Source organism: Xyrauchen texanus, chromosome 27, assembly GCF_025860055.1.
Source record: "Xyrauchen texanus isolate HMW12.3.18 chromosome 27, RBS_HiC_50CHRs, whole genome shotgun sequence".
Taxonomy (NCBI): Eukaryota; Metazoa; Chordata; class Actinopteri; order Cypriniformes; family Catostomidae; genus Xyrauchen; species Xyrauchen texanus.
Window position 1 is genome coordinate 13,476,315 of NC_068302.1, and position 14,831 is coordinate 13,491,145.

Genomic DNA, 14,831 nt, shown 5'->3' on the forward strand with positions numbered 1-14,831 from the left:
CCATTTTAGAGAGAAACAGAAGACCGATCAGAGGAGTGTGTAGTAGAAGTATACATAAACACCAATGTTCAATATTTAATTGCACGTATTAATAATCACAAATGAAGTAATATAGTTCATTTAACTAACTGTGAATTGTTTATGGTTGCCAAGCAACGTAGCATATTGCAGCATTTATATAGATGAAGTTAACCATAACATCTCAACAGGCAACATCGCTTCCAAGTTATTCAGAGCAGCTGTTTTAATAGTGGATATAAAATATTAATATAAATGGATATAAAACTACCATTAAACATGCAATATGCATCTTTACTGGTTCACTTATACAGTAAATTATAATATTTGACTTATTCAGTATTCCAACTTAACAGTTTTGATTGAACAAGTTAATTACTGCATTCTTCCATGATGGTATAAGATCATTGTTAAATCATATCTGTCACAGTTGTTGCACTTTGGAAATAAAAATAAAAATACATCCCTTTGCCATTCAGAATTTGTGCTGTTCGTGAAAAGTTTAAATTTACCAAAAGCAGCTGCAAGGCAATTGGGAATTATTAGAACATACCCGATAACAATGACCATAATCAGTGTGGTCAAATCCTGAGTTTTTACTGAGCCACTTAAACTGTTGGAAATGTAAGAAGCCAGGGTGTTTCAGCCCCACCAAACGGCACTTTTGAGCCATTTTCAGCTTCGTTACAACAAAGGACCCTTTGAAAGCAGTATTTTTCTGGAGTGTCAAAAGAACCCAAAAGTGCCGCCACTAAACTCTGTTTTTTAAACAGTAACTTCATCTATAGAATTCAATTGAGGTGTGGTAACAGGTATGTGGACGGTAAAAATTGTGTATTTTATAACTGCTTCAACGTGGCTCAACCTCCTGTTTTTTTTTTTTTGGGATGAACTTTGAAAATTAGCCGTTCGGCTTTAACTGGTGCAGATATCATGTTTTAGTATATGCCCTTATTCTGCCCTGTCCCATGGTTAAGTGAGTCATTGCTTTCCCCTGTTCATCTCTGCAAACCTTTCTTTCTTTACTCTATGTGCCTATCCCTTGATTGTGCATCTGTCTTTCTTACCTTGCCATTTTCTCTGACCTCCTCTTCACTCCACTCTCTCTCTCATTTTCCTGCTTCTTCCACTCTTTGAAGAGTGGATAAAAGGTCTCTGTCAGATCTTCATTTCCATGAGTGGTTATGCCTGATGACATGTGAGCCACCTTTAATGGAACTGCCTTACACTTGTTGTGTGGGCTAAATTCAATCCATTACAACCTTTTTTACTCCATCTTTAATTTTCCATCTTCTCCAATCCCCCCTGATAAGCCCTCACAAATTAAAGGCATACCCTTTTAACGCACACGTGATAAATACTGATATATAGCAGCATGTGTGTCATACGGAACAACATGCCAATGAAAGTTTAATAAAATTGTTACATGATGGACTGCAGAGGGCCTGTAGCAAGACAAATACAGTTGTCGGCCCCTGTATAATGAGACTTCCATGTGTCTGCTGTTATCTTGGTGTAGCTGCTGTAGAAGACTGAATGTGCAATGTAACGTGAAATGAGGGCATGTAGACCGTAACGCTACAGTAGCCATTCATTGAACTGAGTATAGGGACTTAAATAGGGAACTTAAAGATATTTATATTTGTTTAATTGGGACGCAGCAGGGTCCAGAATGAACTTTTTGACACACCTGCCAAAGGCGGGTACATCGAGAAAATGCACAGGCTAAAATTATGGGATTATTCAACAAGTTTTTTTTGTTTACATATTAGTGGCTAGCATCAGTTTTCATTGTGTCATTCACAGCATCTAAAGCCAGCTAGATTATTTTTCGAGTGATTTTTAGGTGTTCAGGATATCCTGATATATTCAGGATATAATCAGGAATCCTAGATCAACTTGGATTTTCCAATTGTAAGGATGTTTTCTTTAGTAGACAATTTGTATATCTTTAATATTTGAATCATGCAGTGACACCAGCAGGGCTCAGATTATAATTATTACAATTCGTCTTTGTCCACGTAATGTTGCAGTTTCTAATAACTAGTGAGTAATGTTTATTTACAAGCCAAAGTCAATTTTAATTAGCATTTTGCACTTAACGAGTGCTCATTTTAGACCCTGGTATTTTTTTAGATTTTATGTAAAATAAATGGATAATTAAATTATTAGGTTAATTAATGTTTAACATTTTCATCAAGGTTTAATTTTGATCAACATTTGCATCCTATAATGTTCTCATTCTCGTCCTGCCTCTATTTTTTTTATCCTTTCTGTCTGTCGCTCCGCTTCTTGTCTTAACTTTTCATTTCAGTGAGGTGATCCTTCTGTTTGTATTAGCTTGCTTACCTCATGTACTGTTTGAGATTCATGTCATGCAGTTGTGCTCCAGTAATGTTTATTTTTCCATTACAGCTCAAACGTCGCCAAAGCTGCGACAGCTGCCACTTTCCTGAGGGAAGTGTGAGCAATCTCGCCTGAGCGTGTCACCGTGAAATATCTCCCAGACCGCCCTTTGACTGAGCGTTCTTTATGGCCTTGCCTTTCAGGGAGGCGACCGACACCTCCACATCCTGCCAAGCGCACTGTTAAATCATGTCATCTCCCAGAAGCATAAGATGGACAGCCATGTTCACCCGTCAACGCACAAAAAACATGTGGGTGGGGTGCGGGAAAAACTCAAAACAATTGCATACAATATTTTATTCTGCTTATTTCCATGAGTTTGGAGTATCATATGGCATGACTGGGTTCTTTTTGAGGGTATTGATTGTTGGGTTGGCTCTTAGCAGTACTTGGGCTTGTGGGTATTGTAAATGCAGCATTTATCGCAAGCAGGGGTATTTATTTCTCCTTGCTAGAGGGTATTGAGTTCCCAAACTTTATTGCTCTCTTAGTCAAACCGTATGATTTTACCACTTGTCATTGGGGTTCGCCTGCTTTTACAAAGTACACTGGTGGCCAAAAGTTTGGAATAATGTACAGATTTTGATCTTATGGGAAGAAATTCATACTTTTATTCACCAACGTGGCATTCAACTGATCACAACATATAGTCAGGACATTAATAACTTGAAAAATTATTATTAATAAATTACAATACATTTTTTTCTTAAACTACTTCAAATAGTTTTCATAAAAAAATCCTCCACGTTCAGCAATGACAGCTTTGCAGATCCTTGGCATTCTAGCTGTAAGTTTGTCCAGAGACTCGGGTGACATTTCACCCCACACTTCCTGTAGCACTTACCATAGATGTGACTGTCTTGTTGGCACTTCTCACACACCTTACGGTGTAGCTGATCCCACAAATGCTCAATGGGATTAACCCTCTGGGGTTTGAGGGTGTTTTGGGCCCTGGAGAAATTTTGACATGCCTTAATATTTGTGCTTTTTTTCAGTTGCTTAAAAACATATTAATGGTCTGATAACACTGTATTCAGCACAAACTGGGCTACAATAATATGTGAGCAACATGTATGTACATGTTTGTATTTTTGAGAAAATAATGTTTATGCATGGTTTTTGAAAAAACACATTTTTTAAGTCATTGAAATAAGGCCATATAACACATACTAAACATTTGTCCACAAGACGTTTGAGAACAGGATCTTGTAGCCTATAGTTCTTGCTACAAAATTTTGTGAAAACCATCCTGATCACTTATTCATACAAAACAATATAGTACTTTAACTTTGTAAGACACTTTTAGTGTTAGAAATGTCATATGCGAGGAGGCATGAACTATCATGAATATTGAGGTAATTCACATCTGAGGAGACAAAATACCCCTCCCCTGGGCCTAGTAATGAGGAATGTGACAGAAAGAGTAAAGACATATTTCAAATGTCAATACTCTGAATCCTGGCTGGCAAGTCTGGAAACAGTCCCAATAGTAAAATATGTACATGTTTATATAAAATAGCATGTCAACTAATGAAAACTAAATTACTTAATCGTCCGAAATTGTATCCTCGGCTGGATCAAGTCTCTCTTCAAAATACAAACGTTCATCGGAGTCCCGCTCTTCTTCTGAGGAAAATGTTAACTCTTTGTCACTCTACAGGAGTTTCCTCGCCTGTGTATCGTTACAAACAAGCAGTAAAGTGAATGAATTGTTTACATCAAACCTCTGAACACTGTCGGGGGCGTGTACCATTTGCATTGATCGTCTCAGCACATTAGCGTATGAATGGCGCGCTCTGTTGGTGGGTGTGATCACATTAGATATAATGAGCTGAGCCAGGAGAAATTGTACATCGCTTTGTTTCATACAGATTACATTGCAGGAGAATATTTGTTTCAAATTTGAATTGTTTTATTTAAAAGTAGACATTTTAAGCTTTCTTTAGACATACGTTTCATGTTTGTGGGATAAGTATTTTGTGTTTTGAACTTTTTTTGACGTGTTTCAGAAATATGCTCGTGGAGACGTCTGATAGCTCACCCTTTTTATTTTCTTTATTTTACAAAAGCACAAGGTTTTGTTGTTATTGTGAGTGTTCACAAATAAAAGTAGACCCTTTTTAGTCTCTAATGATGTCTTACACTTATCTGTATGACTCAAAATTATGGAGTATTTTAAGTTGTTTCCGCTGTAATGACGAAAATAATCCAGCAGGACGTGCCAGAGACTCAGTGACACATTTGTAAGGGGAATGTGAACAAGAAATGAGGCTGGCCGGATTCAAACCTTCATCTCCTGCGTGAACTTGTCCATGAGTTGGATCTTCTTTTGCATGAATGTTATGCCTGTCGATGCATGAGACACCTTTTAATTAGGCCTGGGCGATATGGCAAAAAAATATAATCTTGATTTTTATCAAACTTGTGGACGATTCACGATTAGATTTTTTTTTTTCAACTTTAAATGTACTCAACATGATTCAAATTGTATGTTCTTTATTAGAATGCAAGGCAACCTGGTTAAAGAAATCCAAGTTAGTATTATATTGGGCAAGAAAAATGTACAAATGAAAACATTTTTAATCAGTCACTTTTGTGATTGTGAAGAGCAAAGATTAATGTGCAAAAATGAGTGATGTTTATACACGTTAAGGGTCTTTCACATGTCTCGCGTCAGCGCTGCAGAATACATTGAAGTCTATGAAGTGATGTCACTTTACACCAAAATGTTTTTCACACACACTTTTTTTGCTTGTTAAGCAACAAGAAATATTTAAAAACTGTCCAAGTTTGTGAAGAGACATTGAATGTCTCATAATTTCTTTTAATTAAATATTACCTTATTGTTTATGAATATCAGAGACCCCAGTTATTGAACTAATTTAAATTCACCAAGAAATCATTACTTTCTGCTATCAAAGGAACTGCAAGCTTTTTCTCTCTTCCAAATACATGTTTTCAATGTTTATTGTGCACACCTCCTCCTTTTTTAAAGTGGTTAACTCGTAAATTTGCCCCTTTGTGTCGCTTTCTGCAACTCTTGTCATGTGGAGGGCGATGTGGCGCTTGACTCTGGCATTGAACGGAGCACTGACATCTCGACTCAACTCATGTGAAATGTGCTTTACAATGACAAAAGAACATTATTGAAACGGAAAATTATTATTATTTGTCTATTATTGGGGTCTTTTCTGATAAAAGCCATGCTCAGCAGTTTAAATTGGCTACTGTATGAAAATGATACCTTTGATCTGCTTTGTGTTTATAATTCTTATACTGAAATCAGTAGATTTGTAGCCATGCAAGTTTTAATAAAGGAGAAGGTGCGGACATTATTGAAACACTATTATTGTCTTTTTGGATGAAAAATAATGCTCAGACTGAAGGAAGACTATAGATCTGCTTTGTTCTTTTAATGCTTAAACACTATAAAATCTCTTGGTAGATTTTGGTCATGAACGACTCAAAATGATTCACCGACTCACTCATAGCACATAAGATTCTCATTTGTCGCCACCTAGTGACGTTTCCAGAAGGGGTCGCTGAACTAATCGGTTAATATAATTGAACAAATTTGTGAAACAGAAACAAGCCTCACCAAAACACTGTTTATTTTGCTTTTCTATCAGGCATTAAAAAACTCAAAAAAGGCTGAGCTTATTATAAATGATTTATTCTACCATCTCTACTTCCCTGTTAATTTATTATTCAATTTAACACTACATCAGGGGATTGTATAATTATAATTATAGAACATTTAATGTTTGTTGCAAAGCGGGCTAGTTTACTTTATTTTTTTTTTTTACTTTCCATTCAGCACCCAACTGAATAAAACAGGCTGCATGACTATGATAAATTATTACTGCAAGAGTTAGATTAACATACAGGTATGAGGGAAATTCTAAATTGCACAAATAAAAAATACATTACATATTCGTCTCTCACTTGCTTTTGCCCACGTGTCAGTGATTACCCCTCCTCGTGTCAATGATGCCGAGATCTACTTTTATATTTAATTTAATCACTGAGAAGGTTTTAGCACCAAACATCACAAGCAGCCTCAAGAATGGACACAGAGTGGCATTGGGGGTGTTGCATCTCTTATCTGGCAATCCTGAGGATGTTAAATGCTTGTGGAGGTGCGTTAGGTCCCAATGCAAGATAACTGAAATATCCAATGAATAAACACTTTTAGGATAAATGAACTGCGGGCCAGATCCGGACCTCCACATGGTTTGATGTGGCCCTGCGGTAAGTTGGCCAGGTCTGCTCTAACGGTTCATGCTAGGGTTGGGCACGAGTTCTCGGACGTAAATAAAAGTGAATGAATGTCACTGACTGTAAACATCCCTGCACTGTGCGCCGACATGTTTGTGTGATGTAACACACACCTGCATCTTGACAAAATGGGAGTTGATGATTTCCGCATGAGTTTCCAAGTTATAAGTCCGTCAGAAAGTGTCATTCTATTGTGCTTTCCCCAGTTGAAAGGTGGAAATTCAGAGCAAAAACAATACAGACAATTGCAGCTTTCCCCACAGGATCGAACTCTTGTCACCTGGCGTGTTGCTGTGGACACAACATGCTGAAGCAGCCCATATACGTTAGGTGAGTGTTTCAAGACAGAGCGCAGCTAAATGGAAAAGAATGCAGTGTCTTCAAAACTGTACTTCAACTTAACACGCATGTTAAAAACGAGATGGATATGGTGTCTCCTGTTAAGCCAACCTTTTTAGTCACTAAAAAAAACTGGTGTGTGCTTACTAAGAAGAACAGACAGACAGATCCGCGTTGTGCACATTCTTTTGATTTGGCATAATGACAAAATATGATGCATTATATATTGATAAGTCCATTTTTTGTACATTTTGTAACAAATTATTTTATAGCAGCCTATAATAATGAATAGACGATACACTGGAACAAGACGCAATGCAGCAGCCAAAGATGTTTGTCCTTTTGCCCTTCAAGTACTCGACGAATAGACAAAATTACCAAAATGCCCATCCCTAGTTCACGCTGAGCAGCGCAGCTATATGAAAAAATTTATCAGTACAATTCAACTAGCAAAGTTTGTCAAAAAGATCGCTTGCCAAATATTGGCTATACAGTACACTTGAAACACGTCACAGAACAAAGCAATAACTAGCGATCTATCTGACTCATCGTGGCAAAAGGAGTTGTTTTGATTCTCCCATATATACCCTCTCCATAATTTGAAATTAATCACAATAACTGTCATGTAATACTTTTTTATGGGTAAAAAAAAAAGAAAGGGGACCGTTCATCAACATGCACATGCTGAGGCCAGTTATGGTCTTAAGCTGGTGTATACTTGCATGATTGACGAAGCTGAGCTACAATTACACTCTGTACAGTCGTACTGGGAATATTGTCTTGTATATCAGTCTCTGTGTTGTTATCATGTCACATTTATTTAGAGTGACCACCCATGTGCAGCTGATCAGATCACGAGCGGCATTAAGACAAGCGCTATGAATTTGTTTTCTCTTCCCTATTCAGCCTTTAGTGGATTTACAACATATCTAACTATAGCGTTTACAATGTGTTTGTGCAAAATCTAGATTTCTCGATTTAAAAAAAAAAAGATTACGTCAAATCGCAAATTCGAATAATTGGAAAAAGCGGTCAGCCCTACATTTAATGGAACTTTTATGAAACTTTGCATTTAGTGTGGGTTAGCATTAGAGGTTAGGGTTAGCAACACAGATCAGGACATGAGGCTGGCCGATCTCTTGTGTGAAATTGTCTCAGCAAGCTTTGGAGCATGTGTGAAAACTATGGTTCAAGGTTCGGACACCTACTGCTACTTTGTCTTAACTGGTGCTCTCAAACATCACTTCAGACCTTCCAAGACTAGGGATCCATCCTAAAAGCCTTCCTCAGCCCTTGTGGCCCTCCTCAGAGTCCTCACTTTGTGATGTAATGCAGCAAAGATTGCCAGGTAGTAGTCTGCTTGCGTCTCACTAGGGGACATTCGTGAGAACACTGTTGAATTTTAAAATTGCAAATAGAACACCCGATGGTCTCATTGACTTCCTTATAAAATGTACTATTTGAGAGGGTACCTCTGTGAGTATCTGAAGTATTTCAGACTTTGCTTCATACACGGACCATTATTCAGGCAACTGTGATGCCATCAGGGTCTTTCTTATTACTGGTGTGGGATGGCAACCCCTGTTGTAAAAGGTCAATTAAAATATTTCCATTGGTTGATTCTTAAATTAGTACATTTTAGTCCCCCTACTCCTCATTATGTATATATATTCTTGAATCAATGTCCCTATTTAAGCAATATGTATACATATGAATACATCTATTTAAACTCTAATGCATTCATACTGTATGCATACACCTTTTTAGCCTTTGCAATAGGTAGTGCTAAGCAGTGTCACAGGGCACTGCTTTTACTGCTCTGACACCTTCAACTGCTGACTACTCAGTTCTCTACGCAGAAATTCTCCCACAGAAAGAGTTCCTCTGTGATGGTTCTCAACCCAGGAGGTTTGGCCAGCTCTTAAGGAACAGATCAGAAGTGTTAAGCTGCTTTTTACTCAGCTCTGGAGGAGAGACTCAGACTTATTATATGTAATACAGGAAACATATGTGAACCGATTCTGTGTTCATGGTGTTTGTTCTCAATTAATCATAAATGGAGGGCTAAATTTGATAGTACACACTTCTCATTCAGGACTATAATGGCCCTGAGCAGTCAGAAGCTTAAACAACAGGAGCGTTAGAGCAGGGCCTAGGGCTTGAGTCTCTAATGCCAACAGAATCGGAGTGAGTTTATTCTACTTAAGCTCCCAGAATGGTGAATTATTGGCCTTTACCTGCAGCTCTTCCTCCATTCAGTGACGATGTAGCTTTTTGTTTATGGTTCCCCTGTAAGTATTGATGTAAAACCTCTATCTGCTCTGAAGCATTATATAGAGAGGGGAAATGAGAAAGAGAGAGATTGGATGCAGAAGGAATACTTGTTTTGGTTTTGCTTGAAAAAACCATAGAGTTAGATGGGTTGCCAGTGCAGACAGATGCTATCAGTTCATTGCTGCTGTAGGGTAGTATGAAGGGAGAAGATGGTCTGTTAGTCTTTATGGATACATCAAGCATGAGCATACATTTTCTTCCTTCTTTTTGACATTTAAATGCAGCACATGCACACACAAATGTTCAGATGTTCAGATCCACATTATCCATGTCTTCAGTACCAAGTTTACTGTCAAAAATCAAGAACCATGTACTGAAGTAGGACTACTTGGGGTTAAAAGCTACATGCCATAGTTTGTTCACATTTATGCTGACTGTAAAGGAGTGTGTTAAATTAATTTATAGTTTTTGTTGTGGAATCAAAATTGGTATAGAGAGTTGTCAAGTTCCACTGAAATTGGTGTCAACTACTGAAATGTTATGGTATAGTGAAATCTTACAATGATGTGATCTTATTTTGCTGAACAGCTATGCACTTTTCTCTCCCTGTATCATTCTCTTTGTAGGTAACATCAATGAGTGTACACTGAATTACTACTTCTTCCTTCTGGCTGCCATTCAGGGAGTCACGCTGCTCTTCTTTCTCATTGTGTCTGTGAAGTATGACAAACAGAAGCCCAGAGCAGGAAGCCACAGTGCCTCTCTGACCAACTCATGACCCCATCACAACACCAGCTCATAGAAAACAGCCTTAAAAGAGGTAGTTCACCCAAAATTTTAAATTCTGTTACTATTTACTTACTCTCATTTTGTTCAAACGTGGAACGCAAAAGGAGATGTTGGGCAAAATGTTAGCATTAGTGACCACTCACATTAAAGGTGCTGTAAGCGATGGAAAGGTATACAAAAATTGTCCTACTCCCTTATAGATATTAATAAAAAAATAAGTGTCCTGAGACATCTCACCGGTCTCTGTGACAGCTGTAGACTTTGTAAACTGCGGACATGGATGCTTTTCACCTGTCATTAATGTTGCTCTTTCTCAGTGCTGTATTTGCAGCGAATTATTGAGGCTTACTACCATTTTTAAGCCATGTTGTTCATAACAGTTGTGTGTTGAGGGCGCTATTTTGTTGCTGTTGTTTCAAACAACCGTTTCTGCACAATGTCTGTCTAAATAAAGCTCATTTGAAATCTTTGGAGTGCGGGGTTTTGGAATGAGGGAGTGTGGCTAATTCAACAGCTTGGTCACATGGAAATAGAACATCTGAAATCGCTTACAGTACCTTTAATTTCATCTTGTGCCCATACAATGAAAGTGAATGGTGACTGAGGCAAGCAGAATGCCTAATATCGTTCAAAAGTCATACAAGTTGACAAACAACATGACTGGGAGAACATTATGACATCATTTTCATTTTTGGGCAAACTTTACATTTAAGACTCTTAGAATTTTGATAATGAGGTAGGATTTTAAACATTTGACTCAGATGTTGAACCCCACTTGTTTACATGTAGTATCCATATCTATCAATTTTAAAAACTCAAGACAATTTGAGAGAAATCAGAAAAACAAAACTCAAGTGACGGTTTGCTAAAAATGTTTTGGTATAAAATGTTTTATTTCAATTGATGGTGGAAAATTACAGTAGGTTGGTTCACTCCACTGGCGATGACACTTTCATGATTTGGAGATTTTGGTTTTTGAGTATATTTGTACTTTTTGTTTGGGGTATTTTCACATTTTGAAATTCAATGACCTCTCTATTGAAAGTGGTCTTGCAATTATTTGCAGGGGTTGTAAAAATTAATGTTATTGTTTTCGAACGGATGGGTTTGAATATTTATTGAATCTATGATTTCTCATTGTGGTTTGCTGTACTGCTGTACATACACACCTAGTCAAATTGGATTTAAATGTGTCTTTTTGGGCATGTGCTGTGGTACTTTTTAACAGTTTAAATTAAACAATTTTTTAACGATTAATCACTTCTTTATTGCTCTCCACATATGCAGTTCAGGCACCATTTGCACTGTATGATGAATCTCAGGTCAGTCAGTTTCTCCATTAAAACTACTCGGCTGTGTTTAAATGTCTAAGACAGCAAGTATGATTGACTATTTGAAATGGTGCCTTAACACAAGGAACACATACAATATTGTCAAAATAATCAGTGTGGTAGTTAATTAAAACTACAATGCCAATGTTTTTTTAATTATGTATTTTCTTTTTTACGGTTTGATTAAATGAGTAACTTTGGTACTAAACATAAGGCATTATTAGAGTCTGCCACTGTTGTAGATACTTTATTAGGCATTACTTTTCCTTTAGCTTGTTTTTAATACATTTGCATCAAACGTTGTAATGCCAAGCACTTCAGCACTCTTTAAAATGGTTTTGCTATGAGCACAGCAAACAAACATCATCAGATAAATAATGTCCTCAAGGAGAATTTGCATAATATATGCTGGTATCATTATGCACATCTTAAATATTAATATTTCCTGTGCAAATGGAAATAGTGTTTCTTTTTTTGGTTAAACACCTGCATTTTGTTTGTAATGATTCATGCCATTTATTAAACTGTACAGTGCTTTTAAATAAGCTACAAACCTTGACGTCTGCATGAGGATATTAATGAAATCACATTTGCACTAATCTCTTGTAAAAATACATTTATAATTTAAGATTTATAATTACTTGGAATCATTCATTTTACATGCTGGCACATTAATGATCTCTTTACATACATAAAAATGTATACCTCAGCTTCCTAATGGTATCATGGTGTGGCTTTGTGCTTGATGTAATTTTGATGCAAATTTTGCAATGACTAAACCCTTTAATTGCTGTTTTTGTTTCTGGTAACTAATTACGTTTGCGGTCTTAACTGGGGCAGCGCACTTAAAATAGTATCAACACTCCCATTATGTTTCTGTATTGCATTTAACAGGTAGTTCCTGGGGTTCGAGGTACACTTTATCAGCAGTTAAAAATTGTGCCTTCAATCCCAAAAATTGCTCCACATACTGATGCACTCTCATCTTTATCCATTTACATTTTGTATTTCAAAATGAGAATTAGCTACCTGTAATGATATATTTCCCAGTGAAACTGTTTTGAGGAACAGTCATTAGAGACTGATTCTATTATCAATTTGGTGAAATATTAAGAATTCTATGAACGGTTGGATGAAAGGCCATCATTAATTATGAACCGGGCATGCTAAAATGTCTTAAAAATCTTTAGGACATTTTATTTTTATTGAGCTAAACCATTTGCCTCAAATGTTTTGTTGTTATAAACTTAAATATTCCCAAATAATATTTGAGTGTGTGCTGTGAAATATTGTGAATTTTTGTTCTTTTTATTTTCTTTAATGTAGCTCATGCTTAAAATGGGTTTACATTTTTTTTTACTCCAATAAAATGTTATTTGACCTCTGATGTTTGTGCACGTGTCCTCATATTGTAACGCTCACATGCAAACCCTTTAATCTCTCACATTCAGTTCCATTTCTGTCTGATTTCATCAGGTGAGCATGAAATCAGAACATCATCTCTCTACATCCAAGCATATCTAGAATGAGACACAAACGTGTAATTTCCTGCTTAGAGTGTGACCACCAGCAAGCTGTTTGAACGCTCTCTCTCTCTTCCCTCACTCTTGAGTCAGACTGTTTACACAGCTCACATATCCCTACCATTTACATGACAGTGTTTAGGAACACCTAGTCAATACAGCAGGTCAGGATTTAGCTGACATGAGCCTTATCCTGAATAATATAAATATCTCTTTATACTGTGATCATGGTTGCAAGCCTCGTTGAACTCCTGAACTGGCTCTAAATGCTTTGAGCTCTTGCTGTTAATAGCTAATTCACAGAACTCGCAGCAAAGAAAATTAGTTGGAAAGTGAATATAATGAACATATTGAACGTTATTAAAAAAATAATTAAAATCAAACTAATGACCAATTTGCAATGGAAAAAGAAAAAGAAAAGTTGTCATTATGTGTGAACTCTGTATCATGGTTTCTTCAATGTGTTTCATTAGCAGTCATCAGTCTCTGGTGACATCTGCTGAAATAAAAATGGCAATTAAATGAAATGACTCCTATGGCCGGTTGATCTCTATAAGCCAATGTTGTAACAAACTTAATTTCTAGACATTATCACAAGTGATGCATTGAATATAATCATGGGCATTAGACATATCTAAAAAAAAACACAAATATTTGTCAAATTGTAGCATTTTTTTTTAAAGCACTTGTGTTTACATTCAAACCTGACCATGCTGCTACAGTCAAATCTGATTGTTGATTATGTTGATCTTCAAATGAATGTGCACGTTTCTGTGATGTTAGGTTTAAAGTAGTAAGTAGAGTTGGGAAATAGAAAATATCAGTAGCCTGATATGAAATATGGAAGTCTATGTGATGTTCTCACTAATATATTAAAACAAACCTGTGTGTGTTTTCTGCATTGTGGATGTTTTATAGTCTCACCCCTTCATCATCATCATCATCATCAAAGACAGCAATACATAATTATTCTGTACTGATGCTTCACTGCCATACAACCATGGTATTTATTCATGTATGTGTGACTGTGTTCTGCGTTGTGTCTGATTTATTGATTCATATATCAAATAAAACGAATGCTCGTTACAAACAAAGCCACATCACATCGAATCCAGTCTAATTTTGTGTGTGTTTGTGTTCAGATGGCAATTTTAGGTAAAGTAACCAAGACTTGGACCAGTAAGATCAAAAATGACCTGAACAACACATGATGTTCAAAATGATAGCCGTCAAACTAATTTAAACCATTTTAGTGTAACCCTTTAGATCAAAAGTTATTAAGATCACGATAAACATAAATTCAGTCAAGTGTGTCCATACCAGCACCTCCATTCACACATCCATATGACATGTCTGACCGCTTTTCACACTTCATCTCGTCAGACACATTGACCGCATCAGTCGCTGTCTGTACCCTTACAGTACATGTTCTTTTGTGCATGTATGCACATGTTCTGAACTATGAAGCTGTATTTTTGTGGGAGAGTGAGCGTGTGTGTTGTGCATTTAATGGCATGTGAGAGAGTCATGTTCAGTGGCCTGCGGCACAGTGAGTTCATAAGACAGCATCATGTTAGCACATCACTGGGTTTTATGAACAAATGCTGGTCAGCACTCCCCGAGGCATGAGGATGAGCTAGACCTGACCTCGTCCTTTGTGCTACTTCTGCTAGACAGGTGTGTACAGATGACTTTCTGTCCTAGCATTTTCTCTTGAATGTATCAGAAATATAAACCAGAATATTTTACCAATAAACACAAACATTTGGTGCCGAACTAGCAAGCCCCTAGTGATAGCTTAATTAACATAATCATACTGGAAGATGACATGTTGCTACCAAATATTCTAGTACCCTGACATACTGACTCCCTA

The 14,831-nt window shown here is 36.8% G+C and overlaps 1 protein-coding gene across 2 annotated transcripts in view; it reads left to right on the forward strand.

The window, feature by feature from the left end:
* The window catches only part of slc15a4 (solute carrier family 15 member 4), a 70,330-nt gene extending 57,489 nt beyond the window's left edge, over nt 1–12,841 (forward strand). Inside the window, exon 9 of one of the 2 annotated variants that reach the window (XM_052094015.1) lies at nt 9,942–12,841. In XM_052094015.1, coding sequence (XP_051949975.1) covers nt 9,942–10,093 — 152 coding nt within the window. In that variant the 3' untranslated portion in view covers nt 10,094–12,841. Of the gene's footprint in view, nt 1–2,433; nt 2,691–9,941 lie in introns of those variants that run through there. The other variant, XM_052094016.1, reaches the window with a different exon arrangement.
* The last annotated feature ends 1,990 nt before the right edge of the window (nt 12,842–14,831 follow it).